The sequence below is a fragment of the Muscardinus avellanarius genome, assembly GCF_963383645.1.
Source record: "Muscardinus avellanarius genome assembly, chromosome: 12".
In the NCBI taxonomy this organism is placed as follows: domain Eukaryota; kingdom Metazoa; phylum Chordata; class Mammalia; order Rodentia; family Gliridae; genus Muscardinus; species Muscardinus avellanarius.
Window position 1 is genome coordinate 58,047,908 of NC_137798.1, and position 24,543 is coordinate 58,072,450.

Consider the following 24,543-nt stretch of genomic DNA (forward strand, 5'->3'; position numbering starts at 1 on the left):
ACAAGCGTGTGCCACCATGCCCTGCTTAAGGCCTGATTTTTCAAAGGCATCATGTAATGCTAACTGCCTATCTGCCCGTACCCTTTGCATACCTGAAATCAAAATTTTGCCTTTTCCATATTATTTCTCCATTACAGTTCTGACTTGGAAAGATGTTTGTAGAATGGCTTTAAATTAAGAATTATTTTTCTCTAAGGGCTGCTTTGCTCTTATTCACAAAGAAAGTTGTCTTCTTTTTTTTTTTTATGGTACCGGGAATGGAACCCAGGGGCATTGTACCTCTGAGCTACATCCCCAGCCCTATTTTTTTTTTTTTGTCTTTTTATTTTTTATTATTTACTTTTTTCCAGTTAAGGGGATGGAATCCAGGGGCATTCGACCTCCGAGCTACACCCCTTGCCCTATATTTTATTCTTTATTCTGAAACCAGGTCTCACTGAGTTGCAAAGGGCATCACTAAGTAGCTGAGGCTGTCTTTGAACCACGATCCTCCAGTCTCAACCTCCCAAATGCTAGGATTACAAGTGTGTGCCACCACGCCCGGCTAATACCTTTCAACAAAAAAATAATAATGGAGATAAAGAAACTTAAGGGAATAAACCTTTTGAAGATTCACTTACTTAGGTTTATTTCTTATTACATGCAGACAGAATTTAAGAGAAACATTTAGGCTTTTGGTAACTGGTAAACTATTTCTTTTTGTGAAATTCTTTTTTGTTGTTGTTATAAGCTAATGTCATAGTTTGCCTTATGTAAACAAATCTATCAAAACGTCCAAATACTTTGCTATTGCATTAGAGTTCCATTTTGAGAAGGTTTGCTTTAATAATATTCTAATATGCCTTCAAATCTTATTAAATCAGGCTTTTACATGTCCAATTGTAGTTTCTCACATTAATAAAGTAGATGTGAAGATTCTGTCTTAAATCATCAAGTATACATGAGTGGGCTGGGTATGTGGGTTGGTTGTAGGCTAAGCTTGTTTAGCAAACATGAGGCCTTCAGTTCAATCCCCAGTACTACCAAAAATAAGAGAAAAATAGTGTAAATGTGTAAATGAAGGAATGAATGTTGAATTCATTTTGGAGGTTGACATAAATATTGAGCATTAGTTAATTATTAATTCTACCAAACACTTACCTCCCTTCCCTTACCTCAGGATCTACTCAGGAAATATAAAGATGCTTACTTAAAATGTAATCTCTGCTGACATGAAAATATTTACTGCAAAAATTTGCAGTTAAAACTTTGTAAAAGTATATTATCTTAGTCATTTTGGGCTGCTCCAGCAAAACAGACTGCATGGCTACAGCAGATTTTTTCTCATAGTTATGGAGGCTGGGATTACAAGCGTGCCCCACCACGCCCAGCTATTCTTTGACTTTTCTCATAAACTATTAGCACTTACATTTTTATGAACTAATGCAAAAAATGGGAGGTACATGCTTGTAATCCCAGCGCTTGGGAGGCTGCGACAGGAGGATCACACAGGTTTGAAGCCAGCCTCAGTTACTTAATGAGGCTCTCAGCAACTTAGTGAGACCTGTTTCCAAATAAAGTATAAAATAGGTCTGGGAATATAGCCCGGAGGTAGAAAAGTCCCTGGGTTCCACCCCCAGTACCACCAAACAAACCCCAAAAACAAAATCAAAACAAAAAATGGGAGTTAAATACATAGAATTATAAGTTTAATTTTTCAGGAAATTCATTATTTACTTGTTTAGTGGACAAATATTGAACTTATGTCATGCATTCTCATTTTATATAGTATTCACAGCCTCAGTTAATGGGTAGTATTTTCCCCATTCTCACATGACAAAAACTGGGCCACAGAACCTACGTAGGACATTACCAGACATGAGATTTCTAACTTGGGCTTTTGTGACACTAACCTCTTGCTTTGAATCACTATTTAATAGTGTTTTCAAGTAAATTGTCTTTATATTCCCATTAACTTATAGAATTATCGTTGTGAAATGTCAATGTTAGCCTTTGAGGACATTTAATTATTTTATCTTGAGTCATTGAAGTATTTTGCTGATCATTTCAGGTAAATTATTATATAAAAATTGGCTTTAAGCCTTTGTACTTAAAGCTCAGATGTGGTCCTGTGTATACTCAAGCATCAGTGTTAGATGATTTTTTTTTTTTTTTTTTTGGTAGTACTGGGGGTGGAACCAAGAGGCTTTCTACCTGCGGGCTATATTCCCAGACCCATTTTATAATTTATTTGGAAACAGGGTCTCACTAAGTTGCTGAGAACCTTACTAAGTAGCTGAGGCTGGCTTCAAACCTGTGCGATCCTCCTGTCTCAGCCTCCCAAGCGTGGGGATTACAAGTGTGCGCCACCATGCCTGGCCATGTAAGATGATTTTTTAAAATTTTAAACTGTTTCTTTTCCCTGTCTTCAATTTTTTTTTTGCAGCTACCTATACTACAGAAACATGGAATAACCCATATAATTTGTATACGACAAAATATTGAAGCAAACTTTATTAAACCAAACTTTCAACAATTATTTAGGTAAGAATTATTGGTATGATTTATAAAAAATGTTAATTGTTGCAAACATATAATGTAATTTTAAATTCAAGTTTGTTTTATTATTTTGTAAAGATAGACCATACAGTATATGATTTAAAAAAGAAAATTTATTTAAAATTCTAAATCACAGCCGGGTGTGGTGGCACTACACTTGTAATCCCGGCATTTGGGAGGCTGAGCCCTGGAGGATCGCGGTTCACGGACAGCCTCAGTTACTTAGTGAGGCCCTCTGCAACTCAGTGAGACCCGGTTTCAAAATAAAGAATAAAAAATAGGGCAGGGGGTATAGCTCAGAGGTCAAATGCCCCTGGGTTCCATCCCCAGACCCGCCAAAAAAAAATAATAATAATAAATAAATAAATCATGTTCATGATGTGAATACTAAAGGTTTGAAAGAATATATACTGAAAGTAGGTTTGCCTAATCTTATCTCCTGTATACTCAGTTCTTCTCTTTAGAGACATCTGTTATTCTCTATTAAGTATTCCTTCAGAATTATATTTTACATATATAAACATATTGCTATAAACTTTGCTTTTTATAGTTTTTTAAAATTTAATTTCTTTTGCAGACTTTTCTCTTAGTATGTACAGCATCACTGTATAGCTATACTAAACTTATTTAGTCCCTAAATATTTGACACTGAAATTGCTTCTAGATGTTCATACATAATAGCATATAATGCTATACATGTCATTTAATTCATATGTGAATATACTGATAGAATAAATTTGTAGAATTGTTATATTTAAGAATATGAATGTGCCGGGCGTAGTGACATGTGCTTGTAATCCCTGTGCTTGGGAGGCTGAGACAGGAGGGTCGCATAGGTTTAAAGCCAGCCTCAGCTACTTAGTGAGGCTCTCAGCAACTTAGTGAGACCCAGTTTACAAAAAAAATATATAAAATAGGTCTGGGAATATAGCCCGGAGGTAGGAAGCCTCTGGGTTCCACCCCAGTACTACACACACAGAGAACATGAACAGTTTAAATGTTTGGTGCATTATAGTCTCATATCATAATGAAGTTTATAGTGATAGTGACATAGCGACATACATGCACACAGCAAAGCAATTTAATTTTTGTTGTTGTTGTACTGAGGATTAAACTCAGGGGCATTCTACCCCCGAATTACATCCCAAGTACTTTTTTATTTTGCAGCAGGGTCTCAAGTAAGTTGTGAGGGCCTCACAAGGTTGCTGAGGCTGGCAGCCAACCTGTGATCCTTCTGTTTCATCCTCCCAAGGATTGGGATTACAAGTGTGGGCCACCAGGCATAACTAGCAATTTAAATTTGATAGATGTTGCATATTGTCCTCTAGTTAGTTCTATTAATTTATATCCCCATTATCAGGTACATGAGAGTGACACTAACCTTGGTATTTCTCTAACATAGTTATACCAAAGCAGAATTTCAACACTTTAAATTTTTTTCTAGTCTGGTAGGTTAAAAATAGTGTCTCGTCTAGTATTAATTTGGCTTTCTCTGTCTTCTAATAAATACAGCTGAATATCTAATTATTCTTAATATTTATTTTGAAAATAAGGACTATATTACATATGATACAAAGGGAAGTGTGTTACATAAGTTGTAAATAAGAACTATATTACAAGCCGGGCATGGTGACGCATGCTTGTAATCCCAGCATTTGGAGGCTGAGACAGTAGGATTGTGGTTCGTGGCCAGCCTCAGTTACTTAGGCCTTTTGGAACTCAGTGAGACTCTGTTTCAAAATAAATAATAAAAAATAGGGCTGGGGGTGTCACATGGAGGTAAAATGCCCCCCTGGGTTCCATCTCTGGTACCTCAAAAAAAAAAAAGTATATTACATGATACAAAGGGGAAAGGGCACATAAGTCCTCTCACCTCTCTCCTGGGAGGCAGCTACTAGAGCATGTTCCTAGGAGCATCTTTTTAGACATTAATCTGTAGATAGGAAAGTGTCTGTTAAAAGTTTAATGTTCAGCCGGGCGTGGTGGCGCACGCTTGTAATCCCCGCGTTTGGGAGGCAGAGACAGGAGGATCGTGCAGGTTCGAAGCTAGCCGCGCGCGCTGGCTTAGGAGACCCTGTTTCCAAGTAAAAATAGGTCTGGGAGTGTAGCCCGGAGATAGAAGGGCTTCCAGGAACCCCAGTACCACCAAAAAAAAAAAAAAAGTTTAATGTTCTGTTTTATCTTTATAATAATGAGTAAAACTTATAAATATTTACAAACACAAGACACTCTAAAATACAGTGTTGCCAGGCGTGGTGGTGCACGCTTGTAATCCGAGCATTTGGAAGGCTTGAGACTGGAGGATTGCAGTTCACGCAATCCTCAACTCAGTGAGACCCTGTTTCAAAATAAAGAATAAAAAATAGGGCAGAGGGTGTAGCTCAGAGGTCGAATGTCCCTGGATTTCATCCCCAGACCCGCCAAAAAAATAAAAAAAATAAAATAAAATAATAAAATACAGTGTTAAATAGAAAACAGTGTAACCATCAAACAGAAAGAAATTATGTGTTACGTGTGTTGGTTTGGGAAATAGCTAGGTGCAGAACCAGGCATATATTCTTAAACTGGGATATGTTTTAAAAATAGATACAGTATGTGGGGTATGATGGCACATGCCTGTAATCCTGGTACTTGGGAGGCTGAGATTGGATTGCAGGGCCAGTCTCAGCATCTAAAAAAAAAAAATTAAAAAAAAAAAGATTTTAAAGACCGTGTTTCTAAATAAAAAATGAAAAGGGTTACTATAACTCAGAGATAGAATGCCCCTGGGTCCAGTACCCAGTACTCCCCCAAAAAATATATATATTTTGTATATATATTTTTATATATATACATATATATATTTTATATATATAATAAAAAATGAAAAGGGTTACTATAACTCAGAGATAGAATGCCCTTGGGTCCAGTACCCAGTACTCCCCCCAAAATATATATATTTTGTATATATATTTGTATATATATATTTTGTATATATACATATATATAAAATATATATATGTATATGTCTAATGTACTGTGTATGTGTGTGTTTGCGTATGTGTACATACGTGACCAGCACAATCCTCCTGTCTCCACCTCCCAAGCGCGGGGATTACAAGTGTGCACCACCACGCCTAGCTAGAATTTTTTTTTATTGTGAAAGAAATTATTTTTTCTTTGTACATTGAAAACTACAGAATGTTAATGTTAACAATAGCTTTTCCAAAATCATCCATAATTTCACTTCTAGAAAAAAATACTTCCATTAGCATTTGGTGTATTTCTTAAAAAATCTTTCTCTATTAAATGTAACTTGTATGTATACAAATTTATGCATTTTTATTAAAGAAAATAAGAATGTTATATTAAAATGTCATACTATAGCTGGGGGTGGTGGCTCACGCTTGTAATCCCAGTACTTGGGAGGCTGAGACAGGAGAATCGAAAGGTTTGAAGCCAGCCTCAGCTACTTAGTGAGGCTCAGAGCAATCTAGTAAGACCCTTTTTCCAAATACAACATAAAAATAGGTCTGATACTGTAGCCAGGAGGTAGAAGGCCCCTGGGTTCCATCCCCAGTACCACACACACAAAAAAAAAGGTCATACTAACGTATTTCTAATTTATATAGAATTCTGTTTTAAGTATTCTGGGTTCTGGAAGAATAATTTTTCAGTAGATTTGTCAAAATTGGCTTCTGTAGATTGATAGTTGTACTAATAGTTGTTGATATTCAAAATGGCATCTATAGTTAGGTCTGCCCAGTTACTTTAGGATATAGTCATTGTCAGAATTTTAGGCATTGGGATTCCTCTAATATGTCTTCTGCAGTTTTATGTGGAGAGGTTACAGGGCCACTTAGAGAACAATCTCGTGCTCTTAATGAAGTTGATAGAAATAGAAGAATAAGAATTAGGATCACGGGCATGTTTTTGTCCTCATAGGTCCACTCTGGTCTGAGGAAAGTTTCTTTACTGTTTGTAATGTTTCTTTTTTGACCAAGTGAAATTTATATACTTAAGTATCATAGAAATATTAACATGTTATTTAAGGCTTTAAGTGCTATGATCTAAAGCAGCATAAAATCTGTGACTCAATTCTTGGAAATAAGCTTTAAAAATTTTGCATTGTTTTCGTGATTTCCATGAAGTATTCAAAGTTAATTTTCTTAATAGTTTTATCTGAAAGTGTGCTTATTATAAAATATCTATTTTCAGGTATTTAGTCTTGGATATTGCAGATAATCCAGTTGAAAATATAATACGTTTTTTTCCTATGGTAGGTATTAAAATTTTAATATTAATAGAAATTAATTAATTAATTTATTTATTTATTTTGTGGTACTGGGGGTGGAACGCAGGGGCTTTTTTACCTCTGTGCTACACTCCCAGACCTATTTTATACTTTATTTGGAAACAGGGTCTCACTAAGTAGCTGAGGCTGGCTTTGAACCTGTTTGATCCTCCTGTCTCAGCCTCCCAAGCACTGGGATTACAAGTATGTACCACCACGCCCGGCTTGAAATATATTTATAGCCTGAGGGTGTATATCAGTAATAGAATGCTTGTTTAGGACATGTAAGGCCCTGGGTTCAATCCCCAGTACCACCAAAAAAATTTCTTTATAATGTGCCCTCTTAATTGTGTTCCTAAAACTTTACGCTTTTATTTTAAGACTAAAAGTTGTATCGATTATTTTTTTAAAGGAAATGAATTATTTGCAGAAACTTCTTCAAATTAAATTTTAGCTCCAATATAATTTCTATACTTGTAATAGTTTCCTGTGTGTGGTGGCACATACTTTTAATCCCAGTACTTGGGAGGCTGAGACTGGATCCCAGGTTTGAGGATAGCCTCAGCAACCTAGTGAGACAGTTTCAAAGCAAAACATAAAAAAGTCTAGGGGGTATAGCTCTGAGGTAGGATGCTCTGGGTTCAATCCCTAGTACACACACATGCAAAAGACAAAAAAAAAAATCTTGTAATAGTTGTATTTGCAGCATTTTAGAAATTATTAAAAATTTATTTGATAATAGCAGAAAGCAGATTTAATTTTGTTTCACTATATTTTATGCTTATATTAATCTACATGTTTTATTATAACACATTGTCTTTTATCTTCAGACTAAAGAATTTATTGATGGGAGCTTACAAACTGGAGGTAACATTTCTTTTATTTTGACTAATGTTTATTTATATATTGTTATAGTAAAATTTTACTTGGTATTTTAAATTTATTTTAAATTTAAGATATGGAAGTTTTAGTTATATATAATCGACTACTTTCTAATTTTTATTTTTCTAACTGCTTGTTTCATTGCATAGGCTTTTAAAAATTCCATTTATAACTATTTTCAAATTCTCTGAACTTAAATTTTCTTAAAAGTCTGTTGTAATTTCTATACAGTTAAGATACAATAGTTAATAAATATTCAAGTGAAATATACATAACATAAAATGTTTAAGAAGACTGGTTTGCTATGTGATTTCAATATACTTTAGCTGCTGACATAAATGAAATTACCATTCCATATTTTTTAGGAAAAGTTCTTGTCCATGGAAATGCAGGGATCTCCAGAAGGTATGAAGTTAGGGATAATCTTTCTTTAACATTTAGTTAATAAGTTGTGTTTTCTAAAAAAATTTTTTTTCCCTGTCTTCAGTGCTGCCTTTGTTATTGCATACATTATGGAAACATTTGGAATGAAGTACAGGTAAGGAAAGTATACTAAAATCTAAAATCTAGCCACAATTTTTTTTCTTTTTTTTTGGTAGTACTATGGGTGGAACCCAGGGGCTTTCTACCTCTAGGCTACACTCCCAGACCTATTTTATTTGGAAACAGGGTCTCACCAAGTTGCTGAGAGCCTCAGTAAGTAGCTGAGGCTGGCTCTGAACCTGTGTGATCCTCCTGTCTCAGCCTCCCAAGCACAGGGATTACAAACGGGCACCACCATGCCCAGCTTAGCCACAACTTAAATTCTCATTAGAATAAAGCTTAATACAGATGAATTTGAAGTTAATATCCCATAGGGAATCTCTTATCCTATGTTACCTATCTTGTATAGGTTTGCTTAGGCTAATATTTTTATGAGGCTGGTTTATGAAGCTGAAGTGGTTTATGAAGCTAGTGTTGTTCTTTTAGGAAGTAAAGGTAACAGAATGAATAACTCATAGAAAAGTGCTTACTTACCACTAGTGAATTGGTTAGTCTCACTTTAAAAATCCTTGGCCAAGATGGTAACACACACCTGTACTCTCAGTACTTGGGAGGCTGAAACAAGAGGATCTCAGGTTCAAGGCTAATCTCAGTAATTTAGCAAGACCCTATTTCAAAATAAAAATAACAAAAAGGGCTGAGGGTTTAGCTGGGAGGTAGAAGCCCTCTGAGTTCAATCTCTAGTACCAAAACAAAAAGCAACAAAACTTGTACACAGGTATTAATTTATATATGATGGGGCATGCTTATATAATCCCAGTACTTTGGAGGCTGAAACAGGAGAATCAGTTTTGTGGCCAGCTTCTGCTAATGAGACCGACCCTATTACAAAATAAAGAAAAAGTAGGCTAGGTCCAGAGGTAGAATGCCCCTGGGGTTCTGTCCCCAGTTCCATTAAAAAAATAAAAAAAAGGCTAATTATATTTTCTATTAGTAGTCACATGGAAAACTGGAAATTGTTTGTAGCATCCATCCAGAATTCAAGGAAGTCTTTCTTATCAAAAGCTATGTATTTCAACTCTGCATAATGGCGCATGCCAGTCTTAGGAAGTAGTGAGACTCTGATCAACCTAGAAAGACCTTGTTTCAAAATAAAAATAGGAAGCCGATCGTGGTGGCACATGCTTATAATCACAGCATTTGGGAGGCTGAGACATCTTGGTTCAAGAAGAGCCTCAGCTACTTAGTGAGGCCCTTTGCAACTCAGTGAGACCCTGTTTCAAAATAAAGAATAAAAAATAGGGCTTGGTGTGTAGCTCAGAGGTAGAATGCCTCTGATATCAATCCCCAGTACCAAAAAATTATTCATTCTGCATATAGTACATAGAATTTTTAAAAAGGCAGTGTCTCCTAACATTCTTAACCCACAACAAACGAACAGTATTGCCTTTTTGTCTCCTGCAAGTTAGTAATCTTTTCATCTTAGCACATCTGTTTCACTGGCAAATAGAAAGATTTGCTTAAAAGTATCAAGTATCCTTTGTGTGTGTGTGTGGGGGGCAGTACAGGGGATTGAATCCAGGGACATTCTCCCTCTGAGATACACATTCAGTCATTTTTTATTTTTATTTTCAAACAGGATCTTACTAGGTTGCGGAGGGCTTCTGTAAGTAGCTGAGGCTGGCCGAGAACCTGCTATCGTCCTGTCTCAGCCTCCAGTGTACTGGGATTACAAGCATGTGCCACCATGTCAGGAGAAAGTATTCTTTTTTTTATTTTTATTTATTTTTTTGGTGGTACTGGGGGTGGAACCCAGAGGTTTTCTACCTCCAGGCTATACTCCCAGACCTATTTTATATTTTATTTGGAAACAGGGTCTCACTAAGTTGCTGAGGCTGGCTTTGAAGCTGTGCGATCCTCCTGTCTCAGCCTCCCAAGTGCTGGCATTACAAGCGTGTCCCACTATGCCTAGCTCTAAAGTATTCTTAAAGATTATTATTTGAATTCAAATACTTTAATTAAAAAGCTTTAATTAAAAGATTTATATGTGTTAATGTACTTTGCATCTCTGTTTAGAATTTTGTCAGTAATAGTATAAATGAAAATAACTTCCACTGATTTCATTGTACCTAATACTATTCTAGGCACTTTTATTTCATTTAGGCTTCACACCAAAACGTGGGAGTTAACTTCTCATTTAAGCTTTGGTAATATTTTGAGCATGTTCTTTATGTGTGACAGCTGTTTCAAATGAACCAAGTGCTTTACACTTATCTCCCATCTTCATAATACTCCTCCAAAACAAATATAATACTCATTTTACCAGTGTGACTCACTACTCTAGTGTGTTAGGTTGTATAATTATGATTCTCTTTTTTAGGTTAAGTTCCTATTTTAGAGAAGTTCTGGAAAACTTAAGATTAATTTATGAGTCAATACTATTGATTTAATTTTCTATTTTCAGAGATGCTTTTGCTTATGTTCAAGAAAGAAGATTTTGTATTAATCCAAATGCTGGATTTGTCCATCAACTTCAGGTAACTAACTTCTCTCCTCTTTCACACAGTCAAAATGTAGGATAGTCACTATTTATTTATTTATTTATTTCGGGTCTGGGGATGGAACCCAGAGGCATTTGACCTGCGAGCTATACCCCCATCTCTATTTTTATTCTTTATTTTGAAACAGGGTCTCACTAAGTTGCGGAGGGCCTCACTAAGTATATGAGATTGTTCGTGAACCATGATCCTCTTGTCTCATCCTCCCAAATGCTGGGATTACAAGTGTGCACCACCACGCCTGGCTTGGATAGTTACAGTCTTTTGTCTATGTTATTTAGGCGTAAAAATTAATTTTAAATAGTTAAAATTTCCATAATCTAATTTATTATTCAAATATGCATCTCTTTAAGTTTTTTTTTTTTAAGTTGCTGTTACCAAGGAAAAGGAGTTAAAGGCACATTGTTAAATTTAAGGTAAAATACACTAGCATGATAACACATGCCTGTAATTCTAGTACTTGGGAGGCTAAAATAGAAAGATCACAGGTTCAAAGACAGCCTCAGCAATTTAGCATGAGAACTTGTTTCAAAGTATTTGTGTCTCTGTGAACTGATTTTTGGTATTCAACACTTGTATTAGGTTATAGGTCTTTTCCTCACATGTTTTTAGGAGCTGTTTTATGTTTAAGAAAATTTACTGTTAGCCCACTAATTTGACATTCCTGTTTGTTTGTTGTTTTTGTTTGGTGGGGTGGTGATGGTGGTGGTTCTAGGGATTGAAACCAAGGGCCTTCTACCTCTGAGCTATACCCCCAACCCTCTTTTATTTATTTATTTATTTTTTTTAAGTTGAAACCTGTCTCCTTAAATTTCTCAGACTAGCCTGGAACCTCGCTCTTTCTCTTGGTCTCCCAAATATTGGGATTACTGGTGTGCACCACCACACCTGGCCCTATAATTTTCTTTCAGATATTTTCCCTTGCCAGGTGTGGTGGCTCACATTTGTAATCCCAGTGCTTGGGAGGCTGAGGCAGGAGGATCGCTCAGGTTTGAAGCCAGCCTCAGCTACTTAGTGAGGCTCTCAGCAACTTAGTGAAACCCTATTTCCAAATAAAGTATAACATAGGTCCCTGGGAGTAGAGCCCAGAGGTTAAAAAGCCCCTGGTTTCTACCCCCCAGGACTCACCCCCCACACACACAAAAAAAAACATTTTCCCATGAAATTAACCTAACTTAATGTATTTGCTTGCATTTGCCTTGTGAGTTTTCTCATTCCATTTTTTTAGCCTTTTTAATTAATTTTGTTTTAGATACATTTTCTGAATATGACCCAATGATTGAATATTAGTGTTTGAACTGGTATCAGTATCTTCTCTAATAGGTACATTTATCCCATTTTTATTTACTAAAAATGATAAACTTATTGTTCACTTTATATTATATCATACTTTATATCTTAAATGCATTTTTAAATATTTTGCTATAGTTTGAGAGTTATTGTTTTTATTTTGTTGCCTTATTTTCTTGTTTTTGTTTGTTTGGTATTGGGTGTTGAACCCAGGGGCATTCTACCTCCAAGCAACAACCCCAACCCTATTTTATTTTAAATTTAAAATAGGGTCTCGTTAGGTTGTGTGTGTGGTACTGGAGATGGTTTGAACCCAGGGGCATTCTTCCTCTCAGCTACACTTCCAACCCTATTTTTAATTCTTTTTTTTTTTGAAACAGGGTCTTATTAAGTTGTAGGGGGCCTCACTAAGTAGCTGAGGCAGTCTGAACCCATGATCCTCCTGTCTCAGTTTCCTGGGTACTGGGATTACAAGCCTAGCTTTAAGTAGTATTGACAATGGACATCATCTACATATAATACCTCCTTTGTAGTTCATAATCATACCTTTTCTATATCTTAAAATATAGTTACAGATTAGAATATTTTCATTCACTTTTGTAATCATATTCTCTAGTTCATCATTAATTCTGTACAACACCTCGGGTTTGTCTTTAAGCACTGTATCCACCAAAAGTTCATAGAAACTGTATTTCTTAAGACCATGCATAGCTAGGCGTGGTGGCACCCATTCGTAATCCCAGTACTTGGGAGGCTGAGACAGGAGGATCGCAGGTTTGAGGGCAGCCTCAGCAAGTAGTGAGACTCTCATCAATCTAAGGAGACCCTGTTTCCAAATAAGAAATAAAATCTTGCTGGGGGTGTAGCTTGAAAATACAATGCCTCTGGGTTCAATTCTCAGTACTACTAAATAAGTAAATTAATTAATAAGTAGGACCATGCATTTGGAAGGTTTTTTATATTACTCTTATGTTTGAGTTATAGTTGGCTAGAAAACAAAAGTTTTAATACATTTTTCTTTTGTTTTTGTGCATAGACCTGACATAGTCTCTAGAATATTTTTCTAGAGAAATCTGAAAGACTATTTTTAAAAATATTCTTTTAAGCCGGGCGTGGTGGCGCATGCTTGTAATCCTTACCGCGCTTGGGAGGCTGAGACAGGAGGATCGCGCGGGTTCAAAGCCAGCCTCAGCTACTTAGTGAGGCTCTCAGCAACTTAGTGAGACCCTGTTTCCAAATAAAATGTAAAAAAGGTCTGGGAGTATAGCCCGGAGGTAGAAAGCCTCTGAGTTTCACTCCCAGTACCACCAAAAAAACCCAAACAAACAAACAAAAAATTCTTTTAGATGACTTGAGACATAACATTATGTAGATCATGAATTTAAGAAGCTTTATCACATGTATATGAGAAGTAGGATGTAATTAGTAGTAGGGTTCTTACCTACTATACATAAGGCCTTGGGTTTAATCCCCAGCACTCCCCCCCCCCCAAAAAAAAAAGGCAACTTGTTGATAGTTGTATGCTTTTTCTTAATGGTAGTGTACCCTTGCTTCTTTTAGATTTAATCCTTAATTTTAAGAAAGTTTCCTTCTATTATATATTTGGCTTTTTTTTTAAATTGGGGAGTGAACCAAGGAACATTCTACCTCTAAGCTTCATCTCCAGCCCTGTTTTATTTTTTATTTTGAAATATTCTCACTAAGTTGCTGAGGCTGTCCTTGAACCTGCAATCCTCCTGTCTCAGCCTCCCAAGCATTGGGCTTAAAGCTTGCGCCTCCATGCCTGTCTTGTATTTGGCTATTTTGTTGTTGTTTCACTCGCTGGTCAACCGCTAGGATGGAGTTTATGTGGGTTCCCTTTAGTCTTTAATTATTTTCAACTGTGTTCACATTTTTCCTTTGATTTTTCTCCAGTTTGTCTTCCATGCTCCTTGCTATTTAGTTGGTTTGTTTTGTGAGAGGAGGCCCCTCTAGGCTGCCTAGGCTGACCTTAAACGCCTGGGCCAAAGGAATCCTCCTGCTTCAGTCTTCTGAGTAGCTAGGGTTATGGACACATGCCACGGCACCTGGATCCTACGCTGTATTTGAAATATTAACTTGGTACCATTTTGGGCACCTGTCACAAAAACAGAAATCTGACCACATGGAATTTATTCTAGCAGGGAATTCAAACAATAAAGTAAAATATGGTGGGTCATTGGTAATGAGTCCCCCTCAAAGTAAGGCTGACACAGGGTGATTAAGAAACGCCTCACTTACTGAGAAAATGGTATATCAGACTCGAGCTGATGCTGTTAGCTATGGAAAAGTTGTCTTCTCCCTTGAAAATGATGTGGAGTCACATAAAATAGTTTGGAGAAAGTTATTATTTGTAATACTCTGTGGAGAAGTTAGGGAGGAGTTAATGGAGAATTCTTGTGAATATCCTACAGCCAGTGTTGCTTTTATTGAAATTTTAAACAAGGCATCGTAAAAGTTAACCAAACACTGAAGTTAGCAATTGTCACAGGTTATCATAAGTAAAATCAGTGAGGCAGACATGTGACAAGCTTAGAGGAAGGAGAGGTTAAACATTGCTGGGTGGAGAAGCCATCAAAGACCACACTCTTGATTATATCAGGTTCCTTTGAATTTTCCTGCTTGCAGACAAATCCCACCCAGCCAATATTATGTATACAGCTTGGGTGGGTTCAAGATGTTAATCTCAGTGATTCTAAGATGGCTCTCAACAACAGTGGAGCAAAGACCTGAAGAAATCATGTGCATATTTTAGGGAAAGCATGCTAGGTGGCACAATAAGTGCTTGTGTGTTGAGGTGGAAGCATACATAGTCCTCTTAAGGAACACTGAGATCAGTGTAGCTGGAACAGTAAGCAAAGGAGGGGGGGTTAGTTAGGAATGAGCTCTGAGAGGCAAGGGGCTGCATGTATAGGCCTTTAAGAGCAATTATAAATAAAGTCCTTGATCCTTTTTTTTAAGTTCAGGAATGACTTTTCCTTTTGATTGCTTGGGGGGAAAATGACTTTTCATAACAGGATCATTCTGGCTACTGTGTTGAATGTAAACTAGACAGGGGTGAGGGCAAGAATAGAAGCATGTAGATCAGTTAGGAAACTATTGCCATAATACTGTCAGGAGAGAATACTGATTTGAACCAAAGTGAGAAGAGATCACAATCTGGGTTTATTTGAAAGTACCTGATAGGACATGCTGCTGGGTTAGATACAGATTCTGAAAGGGAGGAATTAAAGATGAACCTAAGCCTTTTACAGAACTGAGCATGAATTGTTCCTTACTGATATGAAGGAAACCACATGAAGTAATTTGAAGAGGTAAATATCAAGAATTGATTTTTGTGGGTGTGGATGTGTGTTGGGAGCTGAACCCATGGCCACTCAAGGTACTGTAAAGTGCTGTGTTTCAGAGCCAGCCCTCCCACCCCCAGTTTGATTTTATTTTATTTATTTATTTATTTATTTATTTATTTATTTATTTATTTTTGGTAGTACTGGGGTTCCTGGAAACCCTTCTACCTCCAGGCTACACTCCCAGACCTATTTTTATACTTTTATTTGGAAACAGGGTCTTTTGAGCCAGAGAGGCTGGCTTCTAACCTGTGGGATCCTCCTGTCTCTGCCTCCTAAGCACGGGGATTACAAGTGTGTGCCACCAGGCCCTGCCCATTTGATTTTAATTATGTTCAGCTTGAGAGGGCTGTCCGGAAATAAGTAGTTAAATGTATTTGAGTTCAAGAGAGAGTCATATGTAGCAATTGCCAGTATATAGATGTTACTGAAAAGCTCTGAGACTGATCACTAGAGATGGTAAGATCATTGGAGAATTAAGAATAAAAAAGAATTTCAAAGACAACCTTAGAGCACTATTAGATGCAGAGGCTGGGGAGATGAGATAGTATAGGAGATGGATAAGGAATGGCTAGCCGAGTACGAAGAAAATCAGGATAGTCTGGTGTGTTGTGAGATGTCAGGTAAAGGCTATTTGATGAGCCAGGCGTGGTGGCGCACGCTTGTAATCCTAACATTTGGGAAGTTGAGACAGGAGGATCTGGGTTCACGGACAGCCTCAGCTACGTAACGAAGCCCTTTGCAACTAACTCAGACCCTGTTTCAAAATAAAGAATAAAAAATAGGGGTGAGGGTGTAGCTCAGAGGTAGAGAAGAGAGCAATGAGAGCAACAGAAACAGACAGTCCTGAAAGGGAAAACAGAAATGAAATAGTAGCTGGATAGAATAATCCAGGAGAAAGGGAACAATTGATATTTTTCCAGAATTGTTTGGTATGGTCTATTCTCCTTTATAGATTCTATTTTCTTTGAACTGTTTTCAGAAATGCCATTATCTTCTCTTGGGATACCATAACAAAATATGGTTTTGGTGGCTTAGATACTTTTATTTCTCCCAGTTCTGGAAGTTGGGAAGTCTAAAGTGGTTGTGCTTGCCAAAGTGCCTCGGGTGATTTCTCCTCCACCTCATTTATATTTGTAGCCTATTTCTTTTAAAAATGGGAGGTGTGGGTATTCACATTTTCCTTAGTATGCTGCCTGTGACCAGACCACTCATACTTCCTGACTTGGTCATACTACTCAAAGGCTTATCGGATCTAAAGTCTCTCACCATTTTTGGAAAACTATGAATTGGACTTACTCTGCCTAAGATAGTTCAGGAAAGTTGACGTCTTCTGTGCCTACCTTAGTTGGTTCCATTTTTTAAAGAAATATTGTAAATATACAGAACACATACAGAAAATGCATAAAAAGATGATAAACATCCATGTGGCCATCATCAAGGTCAAGATTATTTGCCACAATCCCTAATGCCCTCTAAGTGCGTTCTCCTTGTCAAGCACAACTCTCTTCCCTTTTTGAAGGTAACCAATGTCCTGATCCTTATAGTAATTGGTCCTTTTCATTCTTCTATTCAGGGTTAGTAATGTTGCCTAGTTTCATCAAATGTTTTCTTTGTTTCAGAAAGGGGAGAGTAACAGAAATGCCTTTATTCTTCCATCTTTAAAGAAGAGAACTATTGTTTTTATTTAGAAAGAATATATACTGGAACATATTAAACTACTTATTTATGATTTTTCAAAATGTTTTACAACAGCATGACATTTATTTTGTTGAATTTTACTTCATTTTATTCTTAGAACCATTTAATGAAATTGCCAATTTGTTGTTGTTTTTGGCAGATGGAATTGGAGATCATTATAGCTTATGCCTTAGTGACAGAAGACACATACTGACTGACACTTCAAACTATTAGCACAACTTGATTTATAGTTATTAGTAGGTGCCAAGTATGAGATAAGGAATTTATCAGCAATATGATTACTGGCCTTTTCATCGTAGACTAAGAATACCAGTAATATACACAATCAGTTTTTGGTATCCAAGGATATAAATATATATACCCTAGTTAATTAAACTCTTTTTTAGGAATATGAAGCCATCTACCTAGCAAAATTAACAATACAGATGATGTCGCCACTCCAGATAGAAAGGTCTTTATCTGTTCATTCTGGTACAACAGGTAAGGATTTTTTCTTTTTGGAGAAAGTTGGGGAGAAATATAATGGTAAAAAGGTATGGAAGAAGCCGGGCATGGTGATGTACACTTGTAATCCCAGTACTTGGGAGATTGAGGCAAGAGGATTACGGGTGTGAAGCCAGCCTCAGCAACTTAGGCCTTTTGTAACTTAGACCATTTCCAAATGAGAAAGTTGGATTGGGTATAACTTGGAGGTAGAATGCCTCTAGGTTCAAGCCTCAGTACTGGGGGGGGGGGGTGAAAAAAGGTATAAAAGAAGCATACAAGCTAGGCGCAGTTGCACACACCTGTAATCCCGGTGTATGAGAGAGAGAGAGACAGGAGGATTGCGGATTCAAGGCCAGCCTCAGCAGCTTTTTGAGACTCTTGTTTCAAAATAAAATAATAGAGCCAGGTGTGGTGGTACATGCCTGGAATCCCAGTACTTCAGAGGCTAAGAAGAATCATTGGTTTGAGGCCAGCCTCAGCAACTATCATAAAGAGTAAAATACGAAGAGGAAACCTGATGTAGGTAATCTTATTAAAAAATAAGTTAATAAATAAAAGCATGCTTTTCAAGTTCAATAGGGTAGCTAATGTGAGCCACATTTTTTTTGTGATCAGTATTTTGATGTCTTCTTCCATCCTTCCATATTTTATAAATACCCAAACCCTCCCATTTTTCAAAGATAACAATTCAAATATGTTCTCAAAATCTTTTTTCCAGCACCTTGCTGGCCTTATCTTTTGTTTTTAACCCACACGTGTACTTATTGCATTTATATTTGATTTGATTTTTTTCAGTACTAGGGATTGAACCCAGGGACATTCTATTCTGAGCTGTACTCTCAGCCCTATTTATCATTCTTTATTTTGAAACAAGGTCTTGTTAAGTTGCAGAGGGCTGCAAAACTGTGATCCTTCTGTCTGAGCCTCCCAAGTACTGGGATTACAAGTGTATGTCATGACACCAGGCCACACACATCATTTACTTAGTTACATTTTTTTCTGCCATATGGTTTGAGTTTTATTTGAATTAAAAGCTTTGTAAAGAAGGATGAGCTGGTTACATCCTAGTTAATATTGACTTGGGTCTTGAGCACAGGCAATGGATCCATAAGTTCAGAAGTCTTGCCACTGTGTTGCACTGCCTGACATGATAGGGTATATATTGTTTCCTTAGGCCCAGTTTCCTAGTTATCTTTGATTCTTTTCTTTCCTTTACCACCTCTCTATCTAGTCACTTTCTCTAAATCTGGTAGGGTCTGTTTCTTCAGTATTTTAAAAACTTCTAGCTCAGGTCCTTATTGTCTTCCTGTTTGGACCATTCTATACATTGTAATCAGGCTTATTTTTACAAAGATATTTGTAATTGTATTTTTCTTTTGCCAAAGCTTTCACTGACTTCATTGCTATGTAAGTAGATAGAGATTTCCTTAAGTAGTAGAGGGCCTTCTGATTTTTACATTTGTGTTTTGCATTGTTCCTCTTTACATCTGTGCTCCAGGAAACTGAACTAAGGATGGGTTTCCTATGTATGTCTTTTTCTTTTCACCTAAAATGGATCATACTCACTCTCCCTATGCTTGAAAACAGTTCAGCTTAATAATGTACTTCTACCAAGCCCTCATCATTTGGAGTTCATCTGAAACTCAATCACAGAATTTGTTTAGATTTATGGCTAGAATGTTTTCTTCCATCTTAAACCATTCTTTAGTATTGTTTTAGGGATCTTGGTAGGGGGATTGAATCCGGCTACTTTCTGTCACTGAGCTACATCCCCAGCCTTTTTTAAACTTTGAGACAGGGTCTTGTTAAGTTTCCCAGGCTGGCCTTGAACTTGGGCTCCTTCCTTCTCACAAGTAGCAAGGATTGCAGGTTCATGATACTGTACCCGGCTTGATGTTATAATTTATAACTTAGTTTATTAATCTTGTGTGTATGTCTCTGTGTTTCTGGGTACAGATGTCTAGGGACATTCTAACTTCCAGCTATACCCCCAGCCCTATTTTATTTTGAAATGGGGTCTCACTAGGTCAGGGGGTGTTGCTCAGAGAATGCCCCTAGGTTCAGTCTACAATACCACATGCACAAAAATAGTTCTATTTTCATACTGCTTAAAAATCTAACTGGGCGTGGTGGTGCATGCCTGTAATCCCAGTACTTGGACTGGGACTGGAGGACCCTAGGGTCACAAGTAACCTCAGCAATTTATAGCAAGACCCCTAGCAACTTAGGGAGACCCTATTTCAAAATTAATGTGTATTATATGCAAGACCTAATTCTCAGGAGGGAAAATACATTCTGTCATGAAGATAAGTTATTTGGTCAATTTACAACAAAAGAACTTAGTATGCTATAAATTCAGTCATGAATTTATAGTATATATTACTTGATAAAAACAATTTTTACTGGCTGTAATATTCTAGCATGCATTTACTTAAGTTCCCATTTTTTGTTATGTTCACTCAATAACTTAGGCAGCTTGAAGAGAACACATGAAGAGGAGGACGATTTTGGAAACATGCAAGTGGCCACTGCACAGAATGGCTGACTCAAGAGGAACATTACGGAGGGTGTGGATTTTTGTTTGAAAAGGAGAAAATACTAGCGATAATAATAATGTAAAATGGTAAAAACAGAAGTAGTTTCTTTTCAGTTGTATGTTGCTTCCAGACATGTCTCTCCACAACTTGTTGAGCAACGTTTTAAGAAGATGTTGAACTTCTGCAATAGATGGCACTGATGGTTTTACTCTTTTTATTTTAAACAAAAAACACTTTACAGTTTATAAACCAAGAAATTTGGACTTGCAAAGAGGTATTATTGCAATAATGCACTTTTCATACTTGAAATTTATTTGTATGATATAAAGTTATTACTTTAGACAAAATGCAAGTTAAGGGGGATTTGTTTATAAATTTTGGGTAATTTATAACAAAAGAATTTCCTAAGGTTTGCTAAAAATTCATTTTATGTTCTATATATTACATTTTTAAAATAATTTTACATTTCAATTTTATGATGGCACCTCTTACAGAAACATTAAAATGCAGGAATCTGCCACATTTTTTATTAAAATTCAGCAACTTAATTACTATTTTATTTTTTTAACTTCTTGATCCCATGTTAAAAATCTTTAAATCATGACGTTAACCAACAATTATCCATACTTTAATAATCCAGTTAATGCTTCTTTTCTTATTACCTTCCTAATTTGTTTATTCTGTAGGGAAAAAAGCAAATATTCTTTGCTTTATAGTACCAGATGCTCAAAAACAGGGATAGTGTTGGATTTCAAGTAACTTTCCATTGTGCTTTTTTTTTTAAGCCAAATATTGTATTTGTTCTTTTCAGAGTTGTCTAGCCCTTTTTGTCTTTGTCCACAACTTCTAAGTAAAATATAATAAACCAATGTAGCATTTTTTCTCTAAATGAAACCCCCCAAAAGTGCCTTGCATTATTGAAAAAAAAACCCCTCAAGACCTCTCAATTAGTATGTAGAACACTGAAGAGTTCTTAACATTTTTCTGTGATTTCTTTTGTTTTTGAATCTTTATAGTAAATGGTGATGAGGCTTGAAGAAACATTACTAAATTATATGGAATATGAACTATTTACTCCTTCATTTTATGTTGTCGTAATGATTCTGTGAGGTTGTCCAGCTCACACAGAATCTTTTCTTTGGAGATGCATTTATTGGGGAAGGTGATTGTGGGTAGCTTTATTTTAAGTAAGCTATTTAGTTAGTTCTTTACATTGAATTCTTCCAAGTTTTCCCCATAATTTGCAAAGTCACTTTAAGGATTTTTAGTTCTTTGTGTTTTAATTTATATGTACAAAAGTTGTTTTAAGAAAAACATTTTTGCTATTTTTAAGTTTGATGTGAGGGAAGTTTTGAACTTTTTATAGTTGATGTTAGGGTAGCACAAACAAACTCCTTTGTATTCAGTCCTCTCTTGAGGTGCTTTACTGATGGGAATACCTGCATATTCCCTTCTAACCAAGAGGCGACATGCAAGGTAACTTAGACCAAGTTACTTGCTTTTGCTCTCCTCCCTATGATGTAATAATACAGGAAAAGCTTTTATCCAGCACAGTGGGAGAGTGAAAATTAATTAAAATTACTCCTGTGGTATTCCTCTTCTGGTTTCCCATCCTTTCCTGTCAGTGGCACCTGTCAGTCCATTGTGGCCCAGTACTGTGTTCTGTGACTTAGGTTATTTGGTGTATGTGGAGTCAAGATTGCATTGGTTGTACAGCCAGCTACCACAGCTTTCTGTGTATAGACCACTGTTAAACAGGACAGCAAAGATCTCTCCTGGAATCTAATTATACTCTTTACATTCTTCATCTAGCAAAAATTCTGCTTAAAGTAATCTTCATAACAGTAAATTTAGGTTTGGTTTTAAAAGTGAGGCAATTGATTTTTTTTCTTTCCCTTATTCTGTTAGTTTGTAAAACTACGAATCCACTGTGGTAGTGTGGCTAAAAATACAGATTTGGTTATTGACCAGATTTAATCTACTGGTTACTAATTTGTAACCAGTAATTTTCCACTTTTTCTAACCAGTGTCATTTCTATGTTGTCACTAAAGTGCCTGCCCAGCACTGTAAAGACTCTCAAATACTAGAAAACAGGACTGCCATCATCTTGAGTATATTAATGTGAACAAAAACAGAGGTTTGTTTTTCTTTCATATGAGAATATTGAAAGCATTACAGCTTTTTAAAAATCTTATCCCATTTAATGTTCAACCAGTTCTTTTGGTAACTCATTATTTTGTTCCATTTCTGTGCTTTTCATATGTAGCAATATTTTGTGACAGTTAACTATGATACATTTAACCAATCATGATTTATTTTCTAGAGTATTTAAATAATGTGTGAGTGACCACCCAATTTTTACATTAAATATGTAATCTGGGCACAGAATTAGGAAAATCACACCAAACTATAAACTGCATTAACGCCCATTTTCAAAGTATGAAACAAATGTTGAAAATATTCAAATTGGAATGGCAGTATTCTAATTTCAGTTAATTGGTTCATGTTAATTATTTACTTGATATTTAAACATAGTAATTACTTTTAATTTCTCTACTCTGTCGTAGAAATGTTAAACCATGATGGTTTCTGCTACCAGCTCTCAACCACTTAACTTTTGGAGAATACTCATTTTGGGGGGATTTTGTGCTTAGAGGTGATGTCAGAAAAAGTTAAGCATGTCCTTCTTAAGAAAATATAAGGTTCCTAATTGTCTTATTACCATAATTCAAGTAAATTAGATATATTTAACTGCAATCTTGAATTATAAAGTTGAGATGTATATATTGGGATCTCAGCTTGATGTAAAGTAAATGAGCAGTTACCTGGCGGATTTTTCTTTTAGTAATTGGTTTAAACCATAACCCCATAACAAACATAGCTTCACTTCAATATTTACTTTATCTTTGTCTGTTCAACAATAAGAAAATGATAGGAGATAGATAGCTGAGAATTAAGTTTCTAAGTTTTTTGAATGCTGGATTTTCTTTGTCTTTCCCATCCATGGCAGCTATTTAGTCACTCAAAATATTCAGGTTTACACATTAGCTCTCTCTCATAGGGAGCTGCCATACCTCACAGTTCAAAAGTGTATTCTATAGATCAGTAACATACTGACATGTAATTGCAATTTACTATGCAGCAAAAATGATTCAAGAAAAAAAAATAACATTACAGTGTCTATTTACCTTTGTATAGGCAATCGCTTACATTACTCTGCTTTTAACATTTGTACTTGGATAAAATGCTTATGTATGTATAGGAATGTCACAGTGCAAGATGCTGCTAGCCCAGGCACAAAGTATTAAAATTATTTTGTGAAGATTCGTGGTTGTATTAAAGCTGTTGTGCCATTATACCTCAAAAAGATTGAAAGCTTATTCATACTGCTTATGTCTCAGAACTTCTTTACTTATTTTCTGGGTAAAAGTAACCTGTTTTACTCCCACAGATTAAAACAAAACAGATAAATGATCCAGGCATGGTGGTACACACCTGTAATCGCAGTACTTGGGAGGCTGAGACGGGAGTACCACAGGCTTGAGGCCAGCCTCAGCAATTTAGTGAGGCCCTCTGCAACTTAGGGAGATCCTGTTTCAAAATAAAAAATAAAATAGGTTTGGGGGGTATAGCATGTATGTATATATAAGATAAAAGTGTGTGAGTGTGTGTGTACACTGTACTGGGAATTGAACCTTGGGGTGTTCTACCTCTGAGCTATAGCCTAGCCCTCCTATTGTAGTTATTCTGAAACAGGGTCTCACTATGTTTTAGAGGCTATCCTTGATCCTTTAGAGTATCCTCTTTTTCCCGCCTCTCAAGTACTGGTAGTATAGGCACGTACCAGGCACGTACCACCATCCTATGTTCACACAAATGTACACTAAAGTAATTTTTAAGGATTATTTGAGCCAATTTGGAATTTAGAGTGAGAGAGCTCCTATGTGAGAGAACTCCTATCTGAAGGAAAGGGTATATCAGACATAAAACCACTTCTAACCCATTTAAAAAAAGAGTTGCTTTTATAATACCTTTAAACCCTCAGCCTACCTACACACTACTTAATCAACTCTAAGATCCTGCTGGGCGTGGTGGCACACGCTTGTAATCCCAGCATTTGGGAGGCTGAGACAGGAGGATCACAGTTCGGACAGCCTCAGCCACTACTAAGTGAGACTGTTTGCAACTCAGTGAGACCCTGTTTCAAAATAAAAAATAGGGCTGGGGGTGTAGCTCAGAGGTCGAATGCCCCTCAGTTTCCATCCCCAGTAACGCCAAAAACAAAACTAAGATCCCATAGAAACTGCCACTATTTTAGGTTCCACTAAAAGAAAATATTGCTGACTAAAGTACGCCTGCCAGCCGAGCGTGGTGGCGCATGCTTGGAATCCCCGCGCTTGGGAGGCGGAGACAGGAGGATCGCACAGGT

The 24,543-nt window shown here is 36.4% G+C and overlaps 1 protein-coding gene across 1 annotated transcript in view; it reads left to right on the forward strand.

Annotated features, from left to right (window-relative positions):
* STYX (serine/threonine/tyrosine interacting protein) overlaps window positions 1-20,121 on the forward strand; it is a gene marked incomplete at both ends in the record, with an annotated part of 32,285 nt that extends 12,164 nt beyond the window's left edge. Inside the window, 8 exons of the mRNA XM_080708300.1 lie at window positions 2,426-2,523; window positions 6,736-6,796; window positions 7,642-7,678; window positions 8,059-8,098; window positions 8,181-8,231; window positions 10,641-10,713; window positions 17,477-17,570; window positions 20,048-20,121. Of these exons, the coding sequence (XP_080564426.1) occupies window positions 2,426-2,523; window positions 6,736-6,796; window positions 7,642-7,678; window positions 8,059-8,098; window positions 8,181-8,231; window positions 10,641-10,713; window positions 17,477-17,570; window positions 20,048-20,121 (528 nt within the window). The remainder of the gene's footprint in view (window positions 1-2,425; window positions 2,524-6,735; window positions 6,797-7,641; window positions 7,679-8,058; window positions 8,099-8,180; window positions 8,232-10,640; window positions 10,714-17,476; window positions 17,571-20,047) is intronic.
* Window positions 20,122-24,543: the final 4,422 nt, after the last annotated feature.